The sequence below is a fragment of the Tubulanus polymorphus genome, chromosome 1 (genome assembly GCF_964204645.1).
Source record: "Tubulanus polymorphus chromosome 1, tnTubPoly1.2, whole genome shotgun sequence".
Lineage (NCBI taxonomy): Eukaryota > Metazoa > Nemertea > Palaeonemertea > Tubulaniformes > Tubulanidae > Tubulanus > Tubulanus polymorphus.
This window is the reverse complement of record NC_134025.1, coordinates 26183976-26207431: the sequence shown is the minus strand read 5'-3', so window position 1 is coordinate 26207431 and position 23456 is coordinate 26183976. Positions and strand designations below refer to the sequence as shown.

Below are 23456 nucleotides of genomic sequence, written 5' to 3'. Positions count from 1 at the left end.
GAAGGAAAAGCCAGATGGAATGCCTGGAATTTCACAACAGTCGACAACGTATGAATATGGACGATGAATATTGATTTCCAATGTGTTGTCTGTTTCGCTCTGCAATGCCTCACTCAGTACCGCACCACATTTCATATCGCGTAGAAACAACATGGCTACTCGCATATAAACAGCTGCATACTGTAAATTTCTTTGAAGATGGACATCGAAGGTAAATTTCTCAAATCGAATATACCTTTTTAATGTATTCATTGAGTGAATTTTATCACTGGCTAATGTTTTCATATGAATACAAGTCTGAGCATCTTAGTTTCGGGACATCGTGTAGTACTTGAGAGAGGCGATATGGTCATAAAATGTTACGCTATATTGCCATCAGAATATTGAAGAATTTGAGAAAGAAAAAGTTGCCTCTAACGCTTGTAGTGGCAGATCAGAAGGCTGTTCAAACTCATACAGGGTGTAATTTCCACTACGTTTACTACCGAGCACCAAAGTACAAATGTTGCACCTTCCATCCACTGCTGAGGTGGGGTTCATAGAAGTTTTTATTTTTATGAATCCTCTTGGCAAACATTCTTCCTTCTTACTCATTCATTCATCCGTAAATACTACCACATACCACCTCCAACCAGAAAAAAAAACATACACACTTTTTAGACTGAAAACACCAGTTTCTAGGCGTAAGTCGAGTAACACTGACAGACACTAAACCATAGGTACCTAGTTCACGTAACGCAGGTGAGTTCTTACCAAATCCTAAGATAGAGGTATAGTAGAACCCTTTTGGGTTATGGTAAAATTCTTAAATTCCATATTTGAATGTATTTTGGTTAGTCGACTGCAACTGTTTATACTCAGGAATACACAAGTTTATAATAGAAACCATCAAAATACCTCAATGTCTCATGCATGAAATTTTTTGTTTTCATTAATATTCAGAGTCTCTCTGGTAACATGTGTTTTATATCGCCTAGTATTAATTATATTTATCCAGGAAGGCACTTCAAACCCTAAAACTGCAGTTTATAGCCATATTTTACAGATGTGTTACATATTATCAGTTTACTTATGTAAATCTACATTGTTTGTCCAGTATGCTGGTACAGTATTTATCTTATGATTACCACTTCATTCAGGTATAATACATTATACCGACGACATCCTTGTATGTCAAATGGATATCATTAACTTCAATTCTAACCAGAAAATCATAGGCTGAAAAACCAACAATTGACTTGACTTATCTTAGTTTTATATATCAGACAACAGGAAAACAAAAGAGGGTAGGGCCAGTTAGCCGTACCTAACTAACCAATACAGTTAGTATTGGGAAAAAAAGATCGGAAATGACGTAAAGCAAGCTGAACAAACAAATCGTATGATGAATTTTTCAAGATCTGAAAATCTTCACTCAATTGAGAAAATATATATGAGATTGTAAAATCATTCCCATAAATATTTTTATACTGTCTGGGCTATACCAGTTTGTCTTACATTTTATCTAGTTGAAAACACAACTAAAACGTAGCTGACATGCCAGAGAGACTGGTACCAGTATGCCGTAGTACTACGCTACGATAAACCATCAATTCTTGGCATACCGATCAATTTGTAGACCTCAACGAAGTGGTAGCGTATTTCAGCTTTTTGGCACAGCAGTACCCATCGCTCACATCACCCGGTACCAGCAGCAGGTACAATGATTTACCTGGATGTAAAGTGAACGTATACTCGATAATCTCAACAAATAATCAGTTCACTTTTACTTTTACTACTAAGATACTATAACTACGATTCATACTGGCAACTGGCCAGACTCAACAACTGTTCATCAAGACTTCAGAAAAAGTTAACGAATTCGCACAAATCTGCTTATTGAAGTAAAATCCTGAGTAAGTGGTTTCACTTGAGTGAAGAATACCTTCAGCCAAAAACAATGGACTTTCATTTCAAGAACAAGCGCTTATCGACAAATTTGCATAGCTGTATATCATGCAGGATCATACTGAAATGGGATCTGCGAATGTCCCCAAGAAATCTGAGTCTAATGTATTTCAGGCGATATTTTTAAATGTACCGAAGCAACGAATGCCCTGTGGAAATGTGAGATACATCTGATTCGGTTCAGATAGCTAATTTGATTGTTACTAATTAGATTTCTACGGAGTCCAGAAATATAAACTTCAATAGCAAATGACAAAAACAATTAAATGCATCTCAATAAGATCTAAATAGTCCATAATTATGATTTTATTGAATTATTTTGTGAATTGTGAAGAAATTCCCAAGTCATTGCTGCCGCTGCCACATCAAATCCTACTCCCCCTCCAGTTGAATGGATGTGCCTGAATATGCGTTTATTTAGCAACAGATTGGGGAGGAAGTATCAAATCAAATCAGTCCCTTAGGTGTGACAAGCTGCATTCAGTTCAAATCTGTAGCAATCTCAGAAAATGACAGATTCACATTTTAAGTGAAGGAGAGTTTTGATAACTAGAAGGTAAGAATCGAGTTTGTATTAAAATAGGAAGAATTTTGATAAAGCGATTAGGAAATTATTTTCATGGTTTAAATACATTCACAATTTTAGTGATGAACCAAGGTATTTCATTTCTTATTATAAATAATAATGGATCCGTGAAAAAGCTGTTACATGTGATTCTTATTCATTATTTGCATAACATATCATTATGTCACATCTCGAAGTTTAAGAAGTCTTTCTAAGGGCTGACAAGTGTCAAACTGCTATATTAATTTTGATTAGCGAATAAAAAATTCAAAATTGTACTCGAACTAATAAATTTCAAGTAAGATGAACGCGTGCGTGTTTTCACAACATTTAAAACACGTTTATAAAGTCAGCTAAAAATGGATCTATCGCACATGCTTCACACTTTCCTAACCACTAAACACACACATGTAAATGATCAGTATTGCTCGGCAGGTATGAGATGAAATCGGCTTTAATAACTAACTATGCTCATTATTTTATAACGATTACAGGTGAACCGGGCTACAGCTCGACTATCCCTCAATACAAACTCGATGATCAGAATGTAGATAACCTAACCTGACTTTTCGCCGCCAAAAAAAAACGATGGACTACCGACGGTTACTAGTCACTATCGGAATATTCGCACAAGCTCTTCATTTAGCAGGTAAGTCGAAGTAAAGATTATTCTTAATAGTAAGAAGACCTATGGTTGAAGAATATAGCAATCTCTCGTGGATGTACAGCAATAACTTGATGCATCATGAATCATAGATCGTTCACATATCGGCAATAAGCTTCTGCCGAGATCAACATCAGTCAGAGTTTAAGATAATACAACTTACATAACTATCACTGATGCTGATTTTGACATTAAGCATTGATAATAGATCTGGAACTGAGGCAGTCAGTTGATAGAACTGGAACGCTGCAAAATTAGTATACATCATATTACTTTGATGCAGAATTATGTTTTAGTTTCATACTTAGTTCACCGACAAATGCAGTAATGCCAACAGATGGACACCCGCGAATTTAACGATACCCCGATAATTTAACACTAAAAATATTAAGCGCTCAAAAAACTTATTGTTAGCGACCTTGCGAACACGCGACCTTTCAAAATGGCTCATCTCATTTCAAAGTACATTCGAAAATCTGGTTTATTTTTATCGATAGTCGGGTAATCCAATTCACATCGAACAATCGCGTGCAACTTTTTAGAACGCCGAACAATGAAGCGACGGACTGCGCGGATGAATGTGTCGGAATGTGATTTATTGTTGAAAAAAGCGCCCGCCGGGCTGAAGGGTAATTTTCGAAACAGATGTATTGTAAAGCAATCTGTCATGTTTTGGAATGTCCGGTCCAAACACACACGAACGCGATGTAATGACTTTCTCCTAAATCACGGGCACACTTCGAATCACATCACCTAAATTCGAACTCGTGGCTAATGGATACCCCGCGGCCATCCTACTCGATATCAGCACCAAAGCAGAAAATTATATCCTTCCTTTCTGGGAGGCAATTCATTCAATAATAGTTTATATGCATATATGATTTTTAACTTAATATGAAGTAAATGAATTCGTACACGAGCGGCCTCCCAGAAATTTGATACCAGAAATCTGAAACAAATTTCAACATTGAATCTGAAGACAGCTGCCGACCAAAATCTTCTTCAGCAATATGGGTAGTCTAAGCACATATACATAAACAAACAGCATGCTAGACAATAGAGCCCGTGGATAGGAGACCAGCTGATACCAGGTCCAGCCTGGCTCATTCCAGCCACACGTTGTGATCCTATTATGTGGTATGTGGACAACTCATTTACCAATAGGCAATCAATAATTAAAGAGGATACGACACACTCCTCCCGACACACTCCTCCTCGGCCTGTCTTCAGTCGGCAGGAAATTTCATTATTTATCATTCATTATGATTCATTCAGTCATAAGCCTTCGTCGTCATAAGCGAGAATGATTGTGCTTAGGGTCGAAGAAAGTGAAGTCGTACAAAACGTGGGTATATCCAAAATACAAGATGTCCTTAGGAGTTCGTATTCATAGTCACGACAGTCTTATCCTGCAAATATTTAACACTAAGCCAGTTATACACATTTCTACTGGTAGACGCTTGGGGATACGACTTCGTTTCTTTGGTAACATGAAAAATAAGCATCATTCAGAATACCAACATTCATTTGGCTAATACTGAGACACAAAACAATCTACATCATTATATCTGAGACACCGGAAGCAATATTTCAAATCTCTTTCTATAAATACATGTAACAGTAATTGGTCAGGGAATTCTCAGCCAATGCCATGCCCCGCTAGACTTGAGGGTCCGATTTTCACTCTTAAGAGAGACTACATATGCAAGCCGTGCATTAACATCTGGTGAATGAGGACTGTGTACTACATTTCTAATTAAACCTGATCAGATTGCTAATCAATTTTTCATCGAGAACCATCTGACATTGCACGATTTCTACCCATTTCATCGATATTTTTGCGCGTGCAAACGTACCATTTGAAGCGAACGAAGAGAAGCCAGATCGAGCGCAATGTCACGCCTGAATGTCGACAGCCGAAACAATAACTTCTTTCCTTTCTGAATACAGAAGCAATTGATAAAAACAAACTTGACCAATTTTCATATTCAATTTTCAGCAACTGAAATAAGGTACGCCAGTCAATGTTTCAACAAAAGCAGTCAACTAATATTCAGATGTGGAGAGGGCCAAATGATCCGAATTCATAAATTATTCTATGGATACAACCCATCAGGTCACTGTATGTTCAATGCTGAAGACTGCGTCGCACCCGACAACCAGCATTATCCGTGCTCCGGAAAACAATCCTGCGAAATAAACCTTTCTACTAGTAATACTGGAAATTATCTGGATCCATGCAAACAATATGCCACCTACTACCTGGTATCGTATGAATGTATTGAAGGTACGTTATATTCCAAACACGAATTTTGGCTATTTGGAATTTTCCAAGTAAAATTGATACAAATATGTAGAAAATCCCAAAATAACAAAAAATATCGGTAATACAAAGTGTAAAAAAAAACCTTTTCGGACTTTACATTATTTTTTCGTTATTGTGGGATTCTCTATACATATAATTACACCGATACATTTTTTTATCAATGGTCAAAATTGATGCAAATCACGACTTGTTCCATTGCATGTGATGCCGGCAACGAGGATTTGATTTTTAAACATTTTTCATTTACAGCAAGTCAAGTCATAGACATTTGTTCGGCTCAAATTCTAACATCGCAGAGAGGATACATTTCAACTCCGAACTATCCATTGAACTACCACAATAAAGCGATGAATTGCACTTTAACCGTACGAATGCCGCATAAACAGCAGAAAATGCAGATAGATGTTATAGATCTGAATTTACTTCCACTATCACCAAACGGCACGTGTAGCGATAAACTGTATATCAAAACTGTTTTATGGTCGACGACAATTTGTGGCCCTCAACACAATTCGAAACTGAAGCAGTATTCGGTGGAAGATACTCAATTCCACTTTCAAACGACGGGAATCGGAACGCATAAGGGATTTCTGTTATACTTCGAAGGTGAGAATGGTTCGGTTCAACGCATTTCAAGAGTTGGATTCAAGCGTAACTCAAAGGAACTTATAGTGTATCTATTTTTAAGTCGAGCCTTGAAGTTATTTAGATGATTAGTCCAAAGGTCGAGTTAATTAGATAGTCTGGCATTTTTCTGAATCAAATATGCCTCATATGTCATCCAATCTTACCGAGTTCTAAATATTCTTCTTCGTATCATTGATAGCTACACCTTACATCGAGCCAGAGATAATTCCAACCAAACGTACGTCTCAACGCAGACAAACGACAACAAGCACAGCGGCGCCATCTAACAGTGTTATGACGATCAATACGACTGAGAAACCGAGACCGGTACCGGCCAACAATAAACAGCCGATACAAGCAGGTAAATATACTTCGTCAATTCATCGATTAATTTCATTGTCTATTTGAGATTTCACTGATGCAACCATTTCAGCTGCCATTATTGGAGGTGTAATTGGAACGCTTTTGCTGTTACTGATAGTATTAGTAATACTGCTGATTGTCAAACGGTAAGTGCCGCCGATAGAAGTTGCAAAACGAAAATCCGATATCAGCTCGAAGTAACAAATTTGACACGTGTGTATTATTGTCGATTTTTTTTCAGACGTAAAGAGAATATCAAGCGTATTCCGTCGTCGAGTTCGCGCTCCGAGTTGTACGCTAAACCAAAGAATTCCAAACGAGGGCCACCGCTTCACATGCATCACAATATCTGCATCGTACACGATGAATTAATGTAGGTAACATCGATCTTCACAAGAACATATCAACAAAATTCACGCACAACTTATAAATCAGTGTGAGACTGTCACACAAAATGTAAACAAAGTAACAATTTCTTGTACGAAGCAAAAGGACGCTTTATAGCTTTTTTCAGCAGCAGGCTCGGTAGCTCGGATTATTGAAAGACGTTAAAAAGATAGCGATATATGCGAGTGATAACGGAAGTGCAATAGATATGTTTCTGACTTCTTGCGTGCCAAAGTGTGTCGACTTAAAAAACTCCCTTCCGATGGAAAGCACTTGTAAATTTCAACCACAAAAAAAAGAAACGAAAAGAGGCAGATAATCATTTAGAGGATTGAATTCAATTTCCAACACGTCAGGACTCCAGGAACTACATGTGCAGATTTATCTCCTCTCAACAATAACCAACCATAGAAAATAGATTTGTACAGAAAATTATGAAAGATACGTCAGTGTGTGTCAGTATTTATGGAGTGAATGTGTTTAGTATTTGAATAGATTGTAACGTGCATCGAATGACCAATGACAAACATACATGCCTAATGCATTTATGCTGTATTTTAATTACAATGACATTATCAACAATAAACAGTTGTGTATATTCTGGGAATTAATATATTCATTATTTTAGTGATAGAGTGTAAATTGTGATAAATAGTTTTTACATGTACTTAAAAATGTAATAGTACTGAAAAATAATGCCAGACTTGAGTCAGTCTGAACAGGTTATATGTCGGAAATACTTGCACGAGCACAAGTTGAACGTTGAAAGTTTTTGGTAGCTGATCCTGGTACATTCATGATTAGATGTAAATAAACAAAGATTGTAAATGTTCCCGTTAAAGTAATTTATAAAACGTTATAACCGCTACGAGATGTACATAATGATAACCTGGCTATAACTTATTTCACTGATAATTGAGACAATAAAGTTATATAGATACAAACTTAATTCTTTGGCGTTCTTAAAAGTCTGCAGCAAGTACACTGCAACAAATACACCAGTGTAGAATCAGCCTATTGTGCGGATGAATAAAAATGTTCAGCAAATTTGTCGGTCGTGGGTAAAATTTTTGTTGATGCTCATATCTAACATGATTGATATTACTGTCACAATGCAACCAGTAATTCAGCATACTTGCGTTGCTTGATTTCGTATCAATGCGCATGTGTACATATAAACTGATTGATTGATCACATGATCGACAATAGCAGTAGACGCAGTTATCACTAGTGAACGGGTACAGTTTTTGGTTTCATCGTCTCCTATCGGTGTATTCGCCATGGCACACTAGTATGCGGTGGGCTTCACCGGTATACTGTGTTCTAATAGTTTTTATTCACATTTACCTTGGATTCATAACGAGTCTTCGGAAGAAATATGTCCATGTAATGTAGTCCATTGCATCTTGTTTCGAGGCAACCGTTCCGGCAACAATTTCAGCATTCAAATGATCCGGGAGCACCTCGAGTAGACTGAAATGATTAATCAATGTCGAATCATTACAGATGATCATCAATTTGTTCATGTTTTAGAGTTCTATTTTATAGGAATATGTACCTAGATTCGACAGGGAATGGTTCGTACAAGAATTTCTTGTAGAAATGCTTTTTAACATCGTGGACTAGAATGACAGCTACGCCTTGGTCGTCGAATTGTGGTCGGCCAGCTCGGCCCATCATCTGCAGTACATCTACAGAAAAACAAAGGATCGAATTAGTTTCCAGTATTAGCAGTAGATGGTGACACAGTCTTAATAAGTGCCTGGAATCATGTATACTAACCAGTAATTGGGAAGTCTACGTATCGTTTAGATTTGCCGTCGTAATATTCAGTGCCTTTAATAACGACCAAATGAGCAGGAAAGTTGACACCCCATGCAAGCGTACTGGTAGCGATTAGCACCTTGAGAAAAAACCGAATCAGAAATTTCATACCAACAAATCTACCTCAGTGCAAGGCATTAGAAAAAGTCTGCGAATTCAGTATCTAATTCTCATATTCAGTATATATACTGAAACAAAAATCTATATATAACATTCAGTATTTATACTGTGGAACAACGATGAATCAGATCCTGTGGACCTTTGAATTGTATCCAACACTTACATTTCAATGTTTAAGTAACAATTACAGAATTGCGTACTGACTTAATCAAATCAAACTAATGCATATCAGAGTGCGCAATGAATATTCATCCAGTTCTCATGCCATCCTTATAATTTACACAAATCAAACAATGTGGTTGTTAAACATTTGTTATAATAGTGAATACCTGTATTTTTTGATTGACAAATAGCTCCTCAACAGTTCTCCTATCACGTTCGTGCAAACCGGCGTGATGTATACCAATACCAAATGCTAACATTAACTTCAAATTAGTATCTTTAACACCATTTATAATCTGCTCAATCTAAAAAGATATTCATAGAATTCCGTTTCATCTAATTATTTTATTGATTTCATAATCTCGACATAAAGCAAAGATTCCAATATCACTTGTTTTTTGTAAATTTTCTAAATCACAAGTCGCATCGTTTATTGTTTCCATCCCGCTACCAATAATTCATGGAGATTCATATTATGACGCGTGTCTGTCCATAAATCTTGCGTATTTCCGAATTTTACATCTTCAAAACTCATAAATGTCTCGGGAAAGATTCATATCTCATATATCAGATGTTATCATAGGATATCGTGAAAGTAGGTTCTATTTCCGCAATCATCCTCTGGACTGGTAATTCGCTGTAACATCTAGCAAACAACAGCATCAAAGCTGATATAATGTATAAGGCTCATTATAGAGGGAATAAAAGCGTAGCACTTTCGTCATCTGTAATATCAGTAAAATGGCAAAAGTGCTAAGCTTTTTCATCCCCTATATTGAGCCTCCGGTTCAATCTTTAATAAGAATGGATAAAGCTCATCGAGAAAAACAAAAGAAAATTGTTTTTTTTTCACCTTTATAAAATATTTTTAATCGGGAGATCAACGAACAACAATTTTGACAAACTCAAGGTAGAAAAAGATATGGGAAACGTAAACGAAGATGATATACCGAGCACACCTCGAACGTAGGAGTAACTGAAATTATCACGACAGAAATATGAACCGACGTCGGGCCCTCGAGCTGCGACGTCTCTAAACACACACGATCTCTTGATCATGAGAGCGTTTATGCCGACTGCGCTTCCGATTTCGCAGCCTTGACATTATCTTCGAGAAGCTTTGCGAATTTCTTGACGGCAAAATCGTAAACGTAGTTCTTGCAGTCCATGTGAAAATTTCTCAAACAATTACGGTAATGATGATAAACGCCGATCGACGGCGCGAGGCTTAACGATTTGTAATGAGCGACGGGTTTACTGATATGGTGAATACCCTTTTCGAACACGCGTTCCGGAATCACGACGCACTTCGATCGCACGCTGCTTGTCATTTTCGTGCGTAGATAATTCGAAGTCGTAATCAGCGACGACGACGGCTTCGGACTCGGATTAAAAAACGTACTGTGGAAACAATACCCGCTTACGTTGGTGGAATCCAACGAGCTGAACAACTGATTCCACGTGATATGATTTTGCGGAATCAGGAACTCGTCCAAGTCGCTGAACGAAACGTACATGAAATCGTTCATAGTTCGATAAAGACAGTCGTTAATAGCTATGATCTGACCGTGATACCACAGTCTCGACCGGTGACGAACCACTGAAGGTAAACTCCACGGGATCAGGTCAATAAGTTCCTGACTGACGTAGTTCTCTATCACCCTGGCAACTTCGTTACTATATCCATCATATTTATACATGACAAACTTCTCAACCCCGAGCAGTTTGTGTAACTCGATATATTCGACTAATCTATTCACGCTCGTCGTCCCGAATAAAGGGGGCAGACAAACTCCGAATGTATATCTTTTAGGAATAATGTCGTCATTTCTGAGAGGTGGGATCACTGACAGCGGGACGATGCAGGATTTATTAGAAACGTCTGTTTTCAACAAAATCTTCACCGAGCACAAAGATTCTCGCTTTTTGGGAACCGAACAGGAGAGTATAAATCCGCCGTAAATATTATTGTGGTTTTCGCACATTTCGTATTTCGACATGCGTACGAGATCATCTTCCTCATCGCGATCACTGTCGTGTCCGAAAAGGCAAAATAAACTCCTTTTCAATATTTGCGAATGTTTAGCGAGGACGATGACACGAATAAATGTCTTCGCAGGCAAACGGTAATCGATATAAGCCGAATACAACCAGATATCAAACCCTAATGGCTGAAATGTGTTCAAATTTTTAACAAATTTCTTACTGCCGCATTGTCTTGTATACATTTCTTTGAAATCCTTTCCATTTTTTTCAGAAGTTACCGCGGACACCGCGGGTAGATTTTTATCGTTTCGAGTTAAAAATCCATTACCGGTGCGCGCGGCGTAACCATCGGATACGGGCAATACTCGATATCGCTGACGGGCGGAGGATGATTTGCCAGATGCGATACGTCGTCGTCGTTCGTTCGAAAGAACGGGAAGTCGAAAACGAGGAACGACGCTCTTCGATTCGTATCGTTCCCGCGGCGAATCCGAAACACCGAACAGTCGACTGCCTTCAAACGACGTCCGCATAAAATAGAGAAGCATCACGAAATAAACGACGACGATTGACAGAGCGAATTTCTTGAACGTTATAAATTTCAAACATATTCTCCGCATGACTAACAGCATTTTAGACTATCATTTATCCGTAACGCAACGATCCGTCTGATGAGATGAGCCAATTAATAGCAGACACTTCAACGATCACCGAGTGTATCGACAAACCAATAACTTGACATTGTCGGGATAGTGAGTCTGTCACCACGACACTTCATTAGCTTTTATGGGTACAAATCTTACAGTAATAATTCTTACGCGATAATACAGTTACAGTCTACGCACCAGCAATTAATAGAGAACTGCTGACAATTCCTAATCGCGCAACTTAGATCGCAATCTTTGAAATATTAAGTACCACTTTTGATAATTTCGGTCATCACACACGCAACGTTACAGTTATGTCTGGTATATTCCATTTATTAGAGCTGGGCTATAAAAAATGTAAATAGACGCATCTCCAACAATTCCTAAGCACACAAAAGAAACGGCATCGTAAAAATATCTACTATCGCTTAAATGATTTCGGTCATCAGAGACGCAACGTTATACTTGGATGTTGTTTATTCCACTAGACTCGACATCAACCACTCCGTATCCGTAACTAAGCTATGAAAAATGCAAACATACGTATCCCCCATAGAAGAACATGAAACCGATATCAAATCCGGCTTAATCTGCTTGCGAATGAAAATCAGACACAATGTTGTCAGACACAATCACCGTCTGATTAAAACAAATGCTTCGCGATGCATAAGTGTAGACGAAGACGGAATCATTTTCAGGTGCAGCGTCATCGCTAGACGTCTTTATTAACGTTCTCGGATCCAACCACGTATGATCAATTCCGTTCTGAAAAATCCGGTCACACATAATGCCTCATGGCAGAATAGCGAATTGTTTGCCGCGATCTTGTCGTGTATGCTGGTAGTGACGATCCATTCGGAAAAGTGATGCTCTAGTTGATGAATCTCAGTAATAAGATGTTATTATTCAAATTTTTAGCGAGTATACGTAGTTTCGCAAAAAAAATCCAGCGAAAATATCGTCGACAGTAATTCGCAAAGTTAATCGCAAAGACTTCTTCGGAAACACGATAATCACTTAGAGTATGTCGTTCTCTCGACGGCGTGTACGCAAACAAAACTAAAAGCCAGCGACAAACCCGACTGGAAATAACGACCAAAGATTGTAACAATTTTCAAACAGAGTTTATCCATTAAACAGCTGCGTATAATCCGCGAGCTCAAACCAAAACATTTCGATAAAAACACAGTTCTAATCAGAGTACTGGTACATAAAATGTCCATCGAAGTAACTATGGTATTCAAAGCCAAAATGTCATCGCCAGATATGATATACTAAAATATTACACACATGAATATTGATGTTTTTATCGACGATCGAGCACGGAGTTTTCTGATCTGATCAAATGCCATCAGGCCTTTTCCTGCACCGCCGAATCAATGAGAATTCCTCTACGACTCGAGAAAAAACCCTGCAAGAACTGTTCTGTACACGAGTACTTATATGGCATCATCTCTACATTTAGTAACATACTCCGCCACAAGTTATAAAACAAAGATTTTTAGTTTTGCTTCATATGCAGATAAAATTGCACACAACGTTGAATTCATTCAGTTGATTCATAAAATCCATTAAGCCACGGAAATATTCTGTTTTAATGTCAATGAAGAAGCTGATGAGGTCGATAATGCAATGCGCTACTGCTTTCACACAAAAATTCCTAACAAACCCTTCTCTATGAAGCGTGTGGGTTGATTACAAACTTATCTTTTTCAAGCATCCAAAACAGCGAGAAATATGTTTTACAAAATCCATTATACAATTACGTCGAGAGCTGTACTCAATAAACTTAGCCTAGCCGCTGGAGAGATCCTTCAGTTAAATATTCCAGTCTAACTAGTTTTTGTGTATTAAACAGGCCCCATGGGTTCTTTAACCCTTCATTTCTGTAATCCAGTTATATCTTCAAATGAGTAATACAGTAAATGAGAGTATTTTATTCAGAGACTCTCTGCCGGTCTGAACTGATTTATCCGTGTAAGTACCGCTACGTAGTCCAGACACAACTGGTGTCAGTCGTTAAATGCGGTCAAGACTAATGAAGCCGCGCATAATACTTGTCATCTCCGAGCATATGCCGTGAAATAATTACGTAATGACTGCCGAGTCGGAGACTACAAATGAAATCTACTTCATCACCAAAAAGGCTCACTGTCGCGCGGTACAATACACAAAAAAATCCATATAATTTGTATGCCGGAACCGTTTCTCATCAGGTCATCAATTCTGGGGTTGCTATAACTAGGAACGTCGTTTTGCAGCCGGCGCAAACTGTCATTTACAATCTATCACGGTACATGATATAATAGATCGGCCACGAGAAATATTCCCAGAAAAAAGTACGGATATTATTTCCGGATTAATCAATCCGTGCCGTCGAAAATGCAATTTTTTGTCGATCACGTTAACGCGTTATGTTCAGATATTCTGCCTTCAAATCCACGTAATTAATACATTCATTACAAGGGACATCTGATAATGCGTTAATGCACGGTTTGTTAGCATTGAGGTAATGAAAATGTTTATAACGAGATTGATTGCTCGGTATTTAATATAGACACCACACACGCCTGCGCTTTATATCAAAGTATGATCTGAAATGGTCATTCAATTGGTTAATTAGAGCTGAATAAATATATGTGACTATCCATTACTCTGTGGTCAATTGGTGAATAAAAGGTGAATAAATGTATCTCACTAGCCATTGATTTAGTGTCAATTGGTGAATAAATGTATCTGACTATCCATCGTTTTGTCGTATAAACCAATATACATTGTATTCATGAATCACAAGCAATTAATCCAAAGGAAAGATTAATCAAAGAAAGTGTAAATAACACGATTCTCGAAAAAGCAGTGAATACGTGGATTATAGAGACATTATATGAAGATACAAGTGAGTCTGAATAATTTGCATAACTGCTATAGAAATAAATTGCATCACTAAAATATAAAATATGAGTTTGTAAAATTTGTACATTATATCTGTACAAGGCCATTTAACAAATATATCTTTGATTTCGAATCAGAAATTTCTGATCTTGGCTTATATAGCAATAAGTAGTCTTAAATCTACGTATAGCCTAGCTACTGCCTCAATAGTATCCTCAAAGCTTTTGAGCAGATACATAGAAACTAAAATTATTACCTCAGCTTCAGGCATGTGTAACCATTGTTTAGGATTGTCATCAGCGGCTAAGAACGCGATTAAATCAAGAGCTGTTAATCGAGTCTGACGTCTACTCGACACAAATATCAGCACCGGTTTAACAGGAGAATGAGACTTGATCGCTAGAATTAACAAATACATCAAATACATAATAAAAACTTCACCGTAAATCCCAATATTTCAAAATCATACTAAAAATAGCGATGAATACCTTGGAAAGTTGGCTTGTTCATAGTCGCCATTCTTGGACAGTAATGTTTCCCCGGGAAGCCTTGAATGTGAGCCTCCAACGGAACCGGTCTAACGGACGGTCGGAAATTGAACAGCCCCATCTGAAAATCATTACAAAATATTAAATAGCTTTGAAAGCACTGACCCTCTTCACCAATTGATTACTCGCTAACTTACTTGTTTTATACCGAGCCAATCAGCTAGATCACGAGCGTTTGCCAAGGCAGTCGACAAACCGACAACTCGGACTGCTTTTGATGTGTGAGATGATATGAAATTAGTTCTCGAGACTATTACTTCTAAAACGGGTCCACGGTCATCACCTGTAATCGAACATATGATATAAATGGCAACATCAATTCAAATGATTTGATTAAAATCAGTCTAATTCAAATAAGCACTCCTTACCGAGAAGATGAATTTCATCAATGACTAATAGAGCGACATCCTGTACGTAACTACGGTTCTGCCAACTTCGACTGATACCATCCCACTTCTCAGGAGTCGTAATAATCAAATCAGCCGCTTTTATAGCTCTCATATCCGGCGTAACATCTCCAGTCAATTCTACAACTCTGCAAAATATATTTTAAATTATCCATCAGATCATGGCGACTGTTAGGATGCAGAACTTCAGACAAAATATGATTTCAATCTACTCTTGAATTGTGACAATATCCATCCAAACACTTACTTTCGGCCAAGTTTCTGTTCTATTCGTATTTTCCAGTCCTCCATACGTTCTCGAACTAAAGCCTTCAATGGTGCGATATAAACAGCCTATAAAACAATACATGAAGGTCAAAGAAGATATGAATGAATTTTCGGTACACTACCTACGTTAGATATATTACAACTAACACATATCAAACTCACAATGAGATATAACTCATGAATGAACATCATCCAGTGATGCATACCTTCATTTTAGGAAAGATACGGAATACTCTAAAAATAGCCATTTCAGCGGCAACGGTTTTCCCCGATCCAGTCGGGGCTCCGAGTAGTACGTTACAGTCTGTGTGATACAGCGTATGAAATATCTGTGTCTGTACAGGATTGAAGTGAGTATATTTATACAACGATTCCAATCGAACGTCATTCAGAGCAGATATCGGCAGCGGCTGTAAATCTAACAGTTCTACGAGAAAGAAAGAATTAACAGGTCATCAATTCACTTTCATTTCGTCAGAATATGTTACACAAGAAAAGAGTAAAGACAACAAAAATGTACCTGTATGAGGAGGATGCCTTTCGGGTAGAATAAGATGCTGGAATGAAATCGCATGAGTCGTTTCCGATTTCAACCAGCGATCAGATATAGCTCGTATTATATACTGCGTCGGTAATGGATCGAAAATCGGAATTGTGAAGAGTATTGACTGCGGATCTTGCTGTACGACCTAAAATATAATCCGAAATGATGCAAACTTGTTCAGCATTTCTCTCATAATTAAACTTACTAATGTAAACTAATGGTCGACTGATATATTCTCGGATATTTCGAAGATGATAAATGAACCCACAATCAATTAGGCTCATATAAATCTATTCTTCTGGATCCGGTTCCACAGTTATTGCAAATGAACTTTGACATAAACTCAAGAGATACCTCTAACCCACAACTGTGGAACCGGGCCCTAATAATTACTAAATCTCACCATCAGAGAAACATAAATATTTGTTTCTCCGATGATAAGATTTAGTTAAAACCTTGAAATGTTTGAAAAATATATCTATCTAAACATCATCAATTGTGAATTCACTTATTATCTAAATCATACCTGTTTCTTTTGAAGTAGAAAGTACTCGGAATGATAGATGTGATTGTTATCGGGATCTTCTACCCAGATCCAGAACGGTTCCGAACCGCTGCCGTGTATTTTATCGTTCCACGTAAACTCAGGTGTAACGGTCAATCGCACTCGTAACACAGTTCGTGTAATCGGTTGGATTGTAGCTTCTAATCCAATAGTTGGAAACTGTTCGACACACTTCTTCACCATTCCACCCATCCTTACATGATGAATTAAATGTCCTATAATGTTAAACATAATGTATCAAATGAATGAATAGCATTCTGATAATCTAAACTCTTTAAGCGTTATAATTACCTATTTCTTTAGAATCCATCTCCCTTAGTTTATCAATAGTGAGTTTTTTCACTTCAATTTTGTGCAGGATTTCAGGAGATAAGACGGTGAATTGTCGTAACGGATGTTCGAACTCCCAAAGTCTCTTATCGATGACTTTACTCAACATGAGCAGTCGTCCAGCCATTATCGGCCAACCTTTCCGTAAAGCGATCTCAAACAGCGCTCTAGTGATACGGCCGGAATTCTGTAATCAAACGAGAGAATGTGAAAATTTGTTCAAACGTATCAAAAAATATAGAAACTTTGTTTTGTTACCTGAGCAACGTAAGATAGATCAGAAATCAATGAGAAACTATCGACACCTCGTCTGGAGATATAAGTCTGCAGCAGAATGTTCACTTTTCCATGCGCATTTTCGACTCCACCAGCTGCTGGCATAACACAACTATCGTGATGATGAAACTCTAGTTCTTCCATTTCTTCATCGCGAACCTTTTAATTATAAATAAAAGTTTAGACGTTAAATTAAACTAAGCTTAATCAGATGCAAGCGCTGTCCATCTTGTAATGATAATATGAAATCCTACACAAAGAATCAGAGAATTCCTGCCGAGGATGACTATTAGGATATAGTCGAAATGTTGAATACACAACAAGCTTAAGGAAACATTTCAGACTCTATTCTTCATTCTCAAATTGGTCTTTCATATTAAGCTGAATGGTTTGTGTTGGCTGTATTTGAGAAATATATCCCAGTAACTAAATACATGTACATTGTATACCTTAATTTGTTGAAATTCCTGAGCTTGTGATACCATTGAGAATACATCCGCCTCAGTCATCAGTGCGCCGAACATTTCATTGAAAACCTATAGAAAAATATCGAATGTGTACAATAAATGCCATTCAGTTCTAATCAGTCAAGATTGTGATCTAACCCAGACATTGTCATAGTTGAGAAACTGTTCCCCTACCTCAACCGTTTCGTATTTGATATAGAAGTGACTAGCCGTTCTTCCGAGATCAGTACACGCCATGTAACCGGTTCTTTCATCAAATCTTATCATGTGAGCTTTATCTAAAGCCCGACCTGCGATTACTACAAGTTCACGCCGGTGATTCTCTAGAGTGGGGTCCTCCTACAACAATAACAATTCCATACCATGAAAGAAAAGCAACGCTCCACGAAAATGTGGAAAGAAAAGCAACGCTCCACGAAAATGTGGAATAAATATACATTGTATATTTGATTTTTAATACCTGGATGGTATTGTAACCGATTCCATAAACTAGAGGGTTACATCGCATTCTTACAAACATGTACGTGTAACTAAGCCATTTAACTGCTTCATCAATGTTTGTTACTGTTCCGAGTGATATCTGGTAAACAAGAAACGCATAGAACTTTACAACAGTACCAATAAAACATTTGCATATATTCTTAGTCAAATCTCAAAAGACCTACCTCGGCATTCAGGTTATCATTCAGACTGTTTGTGAATTGACTTTCAATCGGATTTTGTCGAGTCATCAGAGACAAATAATGCGACAACATATCGTGAGTGGTAATAATAGTACCGTGACCGTATTTATCAAATTGTGGTCGACCTGCTCGACCAAATATCTGCATTACATCTAGAATCCCGAGATCGACGAACGTACCTCGCTTTGCATCATATATTTGAGTGCCCTGAAAGTATATAACAAGAACCAATCTCATTTCTGCTTCTAACGTGTTTTACTGTGTTCATATTACCCAGTGTAAATATTCTCTTAAAACTTATGTTTACAATAAAAAATATTCTCATAAAAGACAAACCTTAATAATGACTGCATGAGCTGGTAAGTTAACACCCCAAGCTAGCGTGGCCGTACAAACTAACACCCGTAAGTGACCATCAGCGAAGTATTTCTCAACCATATTCCTATCAGAGCGTAGCATACCAGCATGATGAATACTAAACCCATCCGCAAACAGTTCCTTCATTTCTTTATTACGAGATCTCATAACCTTTGATAAAATAAAGTATTAATGATAACTAAATAAATCCTTCTTTTTCCTGGCCTAATACATACAAATGATGTATCTACCTGTTTCATAGCTTCACCAAATCTGGGACCATCAGCGGGACAAAATGATCCCATATCACCTTTATTTTTTGCCAACTCTCGTAAAGTCATGGCAGTTCGAACTGTTTCATTCCTCGCATGAACAAATACCATCACCTTTAATACAACAAGACAATATAAAACAGCAGTTAAAAAGTGGAACTAGATTAATGAACCATATTATTTATGATTCAAGTATTGCTATATCTCCTACCTGTTCTCCTTTCTTCACTTGTTCAAAAACCTTATCGTAACAGACTTTATTCATATCTTGTAATTGCTGTAATCGACCGATAGCTTTGATTCCTATAAACGTTTGACCGAGAGGCACCGGCCTAAATCTTCCATCGAAAAAGAACAGTCCTTTATAAGGATTTACGCGTAGGAACCTCGCGACGTCGAGATAGTTTGGTAAAGTAGCGGATAATCCTACGATTCTGATCATGCTCTGCGATGACTCAACCTGTAAAAACGTTCACGACAGATATGAATCAATACACCAGATCTGAACTTTCTCAATAACGTGGAAGACTTATGAATCATACCTGTCTCAATGTCCTAGCTACCAAACTCTCAATCACAGCACCCCGATCATCATGAAGTAAATGGACCTCATCAATAATAAGAAGTTTAACGAGCTGCGATAAAGCCACATCTCCAGTAGTTTTCCTCGTTACAACATCCCACTTTTCTGGAGTTGTTACCAACATCTGTAATTGCAAGACATAGAAATAATATCATTTTCCCAATTGCGAACTCATCTGAGGTTGAAAATTTAACTATTCATACCTGAGTCTTAAGAATTTCCATTTTAGTCAGTTGCATGTCACCTGTCAGCTCTCGCACAGCAATACCCAACGGCTGAAGTCTTTTACCGAAATTTCTGACCATTTCTGCAGCCAGAGCCTTCATCGGTGCTACATATACTACCTGAAATCATAATTTGGCGAAAATAATTGGAAACTATTTTTTCAATCAAAGATATTTTCTAAGCTTGTTGATAAGCTGAACTTTCAGTAAAACTTTTGAACTCTATGATTACTGTCTTAACATCATCACTGATTTGTCTTATCTTTAGTTACCTTGAATTCATCTTTCTTGATAACCCCTTGAGATAAATGCTGCTTGATTTCGTGAAGAATGGTCAACATAGCGATATTGGTTTTACCAGCACCAGTTGGAGCGCAGATAAGTAAGTTCTCATTACTTTTGTAAGCTGTATCAAAGACTACTGACTGAATCCGATTCAGAGATTTTGTACCTTGAAATGCCACCTGACCAATCTGTTGATATGAATGAAAATGTAAAAATTCTATCAAACAAAACTGATATACCCATGCAATCAATTCTTCAGTTTATCATGATATATTTACCTCATCAAGACTTGATATAGGTACCAACTGGCGACCAACATCTGCTATGCTTTTACCTTGAGATGGAGGTATATCAATTTCTTCGTACATTGACGTATTATTACGATTGAACTCAGCAGGTAAATACATCTAGAAACAATATCATCAAAACTTTTACGTACAGAAACAAGTCCTAAAACAACTCCGTTCTATAGATTGATTGTTTTTGGTTTGATGTATTACCTTTGTGCCGGATATGAAGGCTGAAGCTTGACGGGCTTCGACCATAGAATCAAACACATAGGGATAGACCTCTGGTGCCTGTTGATACGGTTTACTATTACTGAACATCGGTCGATTCATAGCCGCGATCAACGATGCTTCCCTACAATTAGAATACACTTGACATTGAAGGCCAGGCTTCAGTAAATCTATGTCGCAAATATTTCGTGATCAACGTTTTTAACTTGACCTGCTAGCGCGTAGGGCGTGTGGATCAAATCCAAGAGCTGCAGCTGTTGCCATATCCTCAGAGTCTAATTTATTGTTGCCTTTCAATAATTTCTTCTCATCTTTTCGCATTTGCTTCTGGACATGCTTTTCTTGGCTTGTCTGCAAAATTTATGATGAGGATTTATATCATCAAAGACATCAAAGTTGGTAATTATATTACTTCTAATTGGAAGTACAAGACACTGCTCTTTATACCTGGACAGTAACTTGGCAGCCGTAGTTGGGACGATTTTCAGGTGTGACCTTCTGCGTAGCTGGAAGGAAATATATATTTTTTCTTTAAAATGAATAAGAAATTTGTGGAATTAATCAAATTAGAGATAAAAAGACAAGTCAGTAAAACAAACGTGATAGTATTCACATCTGACAATGGTCTCTTAGAGAGTCTTACTGGCAGTTTTAACAAATGCGAGGGCGTTCTCCATATCTGCAGCGGACTTCACCACCTGCAAGCGTCGTTGCAGTAATTCTTGAATCAACTCAAACCTATCGAATCCGAGTAACTCAAACAACTCGTTTTGGAGTTCGTCATCTGACTTCGACGTGGCCAAGATATTCAACACTGTCGTGCACATTTCTGGAGCCGACACAGAACTTTCGGAATCAAATTCCGATTCTATTTGGGCCAAAAGCCAGTTCGCATCATACTTTTTGCTGTACGTTTTTTGCCGGTCGTTAACTTTAACGGCAGAAGCGTGGTCGATATTCGAATATTTCATATCAAACTCTACATTAACATCTTCCGAATCAGTATCGGAACTGAATTCCAACTCTCCGACAATGGGGAACTCGGCAGCTTCAAATTTGATATTTTTTCCAAATTCCTTCGCCACGTTCACTTCATCATCAACAGTGCATAGTTCATCTATGATATCATCGGGTAAATGAGCCACGATTCTTTGCACCACTTGACAAGCTTTCGTAGCCGCTGAAGCAGGAAACGGACCAAATATGGCGCGGAGTTTGTTCGTCTCAGCGTTCTTTACGACGGTCGAATTGCAAAACGTTTGAAACAAATGAACAGCTGCGCCTTCGATTACTTCAGGAAAGGCGTCGACACCAACTAAAATTAAAGCCACAAATTATAAAGCTCACACCAGGTTTGTGAATTAATATGGTGGTTAAACTCAGTTAATTTACTATTCACATTCAAATCTAACTCAAGTCAAGACTACAAGATGTATACGCAAGATAACATACCTATTAACTTTGCAACTTGAGTCAATTCTCTGAGAATAGCGGTCACATTATCCTTGTCAGCTTTGATTCTGCGAGTGATTTTACTCGCCAGTTTTTGCCAGGACATCTGATTTTCTGCAATCTGCTGTGTTCTCCATTTCTGCTTCAGTTTAAGATCCTGACTTGGTCCACTATTTTCGTCACCATCACTACTACTATTATCTTGAGCACATACATTTGAAAATGCCCTTATTGCTCCAGTAAGTCTCGGAACTGCCATGATTCAAACTGAAATTAGAGAAAAGTGGCTTAACCTTACTCAGTGTTGAGCCTCAAGCTCAATCATTTGATCTGCCAACTACAGCCTTGGTTCAACTAGTTGGACACATAAAACTGCAAACCAAAGAATATCCCTGGAACGCTGCAAAGCCAAAGATATACATGGGACTGCAGATAAATACTCTCTCAATCTTTGATTTGATTTTATTATGAATGAATGATGTGGTAAAATATGATTGTATAATAGTGAATTTGGGGTAGGTGTAAGAAGGCCAGGGTCACATCAAATCTCATATGTTCTAGTTGTGCTATGAAAAAATGTACGAAAAATGTAACAACCCTGGTCCTGCTTTTTATCAAGTGTAGTTTATAAAAGCAGTTTATGTTGTCAATACGATACGAATATCAGAAGTAATGTGTTGCATTGCTTTGGTGGCACTGCTCTGGCTGGCAGTGCCAGAAATCCGTCAATTGTTTTCTTAATTAAAATAAAATTTAAATTTTAGCAGACGAAGCATTTTTCATGTTCGTTCGATTTCAAAGCATAACTGAATCAATTCCGTTCGCTACTTACTCGTGAATCAAATGCTGTTTATCAATTCATTAATGTAAATACAAACTGTCAGTTATAAATCCATTGTCTTACACAAAAAAACGCAAGTTAAAACACGAAACTTGCTAAAAAACTGATATTTCACAACCCGGAAATAACTTATAAACCGGGCAGAGGACGCTACAAGTTAATGAAATTCAATCATAAATTTATTTATTTCACTGATAAATCTCATAACCAAATCCTTGAAAATTTGCTTTTCGTTTAAAAAACGTCATCCGGTCTCATAGAAAAGATATATCATAAGATACCGGTACATATAAAGATACAAACAAAAAAGGGATTAATTATGTATTT

The 23456-nt window shown here is 37.6% G+C and overlaps 3 protein-coding genes across 4 annotated transcripts in view; 1 reads left to right on the top strand and 2 right to left on the bottom strand.

The window, feature by feature from the left end:
- The window catches only part of LOC141901361 (activating signal cointegrator 1 complex subunit 3-like), a 28695-nt gene extending 5451 nt beyond the window's left edge, over nt 1-23244 (bottom strand). Inside the window, exons 1-31 of the mRNA XM_074788558.1 lie at nt 23121-23244; nt 22289-22555; nt 21480-22151; nt 21284-21342; nt 21048-21187; nt 20819-20960; nt 20597-20725; nt 20306-20506; nt 20013-20153; nt 19769-19933; nt 19438-19686; nt 19206-19340; nt 18934-19125; nt 18580-18804; nt 18375-18494; nt 18089-18253; nt 17897-17983; nt 17430-17606; nt 17133-17358; nt 16803-17056; nt 16253-16421; nt 15939-16159; nt 15713-15798; nt 15427-15593; nt 15196-15341; nt 14999-15119; nt 14767-14909; nt 9153-9290; nt 8662-8782; nt 8438-8570; nt 8227-8352 (exon numbers count right to left, since the gene is read on the bottom strand). Coding sequence (XP_074644659.1) covers nt 8227-8352; nt 8438-8570; nt 8662-8782; nt 9153-9290; nt 14767-14909; nt 14999-15119; nt 15196-15341; nt 15427-15593; nt 15713-15798; nt 15939-16159; nt 16253-16421; nt 16803-17056; nt 17133-17358; nt 17430-17606; nt 17897-17983; nt 18089-18253; nt 18375-18494; nt 18580-18804; nt 18934-19125; nt 19206-19340; nt 19438-19686; nt 19769-19933; nt 20013-20153; nt 20306-20506; nt 20597-20725; nt 20819-20960; nt 21048-21187; nt 21284-21342; nt 21480-22151; nt 22289-22547 — 5309 coding nt within the window. The 5' untranslated portion in view covers nt 22548-22555; nt 23121-23244. The remainder of the gene's footprint in view (nt 1-8226; nt 8353-8437; nt 8571-8661; nt 8783-9152; nt 9291-14766; nt 14910-14998; nt 15120-15195; nt 15342-15426; nt 15594-15712; nt 15799-15938; nt 16160-16252; nt 16422-16802; nt 17057-17132; nt 17359-17429; nt 17607-17896; nt 17984-18088; nt 18254-18374; nt 18495-18579; nt 18805-18933; nt 19126-19205; nt 19341-19437; nt 19687-19768; nt 19934-20012; nt 20154-20305; nt 20507-20596; nt 20726-20818; nt 20961-21047; nt 21188-21283; nt 21343-21479; nt 22152-22288; nt 22556-23120) is intronic.
- Nucleotides 104-7813, top strand: LOC141913275 (uncharacterized). Of its 2 annotated transcripts, none has more exons than XM_074804759.1 (8): nt 104-211; nt 3007-3161; nt 5176-5463; nt 5752-6108; nt 6329-6490; nt 6563-6638; nt 6734-6865; nt 7010-7813. In XM_074804759.1, the coding sequence occupies exons 2-8, from the start codon at nt 3101-3103 to the stop codon at nt 7032-7034; spliced, it is 1101 nt and encodes a 366-aa protein (XP_074660860.1). In that variant the 5' UTR covers nt 104-211; nt 3007-3100; the 3' UTR covers nt 7035-7813. The 2 variants fall into 2 exon arrangements, with proteins under 2 accessions (XP_074660860.1, XP_074660867.1); XM_074804766.1 differs by lacking the exon at nt 104-211 and adding an exon at nt 2411-2503.
- On the bottom strand, nt 10053-11603 carry LOC141915232 (uncharacterized). Its single transcript, XM_074806697.1, has one exon. The coding sequence runs from the start codon at nt 11601-11603 to the stop codon at nt 10053-10055; it is 1551 nt and encodes a 516-aa protein (XP_074662798.1).
- Nucleotides 23245-23456: the final 212 nt, after the last annotated feature.

Excerpts from the sequence above, each read along its gene's own strand:
- LOC141915232 (XM_074806697.1), bottom strand. The coding sequence starts at position 11,603 with ATGCTGTTAGTCATGCGGAGAATATGTTTGAAATTTATAACGTTCAAG.
- LOC141913275 (XM_074804759.1), top strand. The coding sequence starts at position 3,101 with ATGGACTACCGACGGTTACTAGTCACTATCGGAATATTCGCACAAGCT. Across the intron at positions 6,109-6,328 it reads ATTTCTGTTATACTTCGAAG|CTACACCTTACATCGAGCCA; the intron begins GTGAGAATGGTT and ends TATCATTGATAG. Across the intron at positions 6,639-6,733 it reads ATACTGCTGATTGTCAAACG|ACGTAAAGAGAATATCAAGC; the intron begins GTAAGTGCCGCC and ends ATTTTTTTTCAG.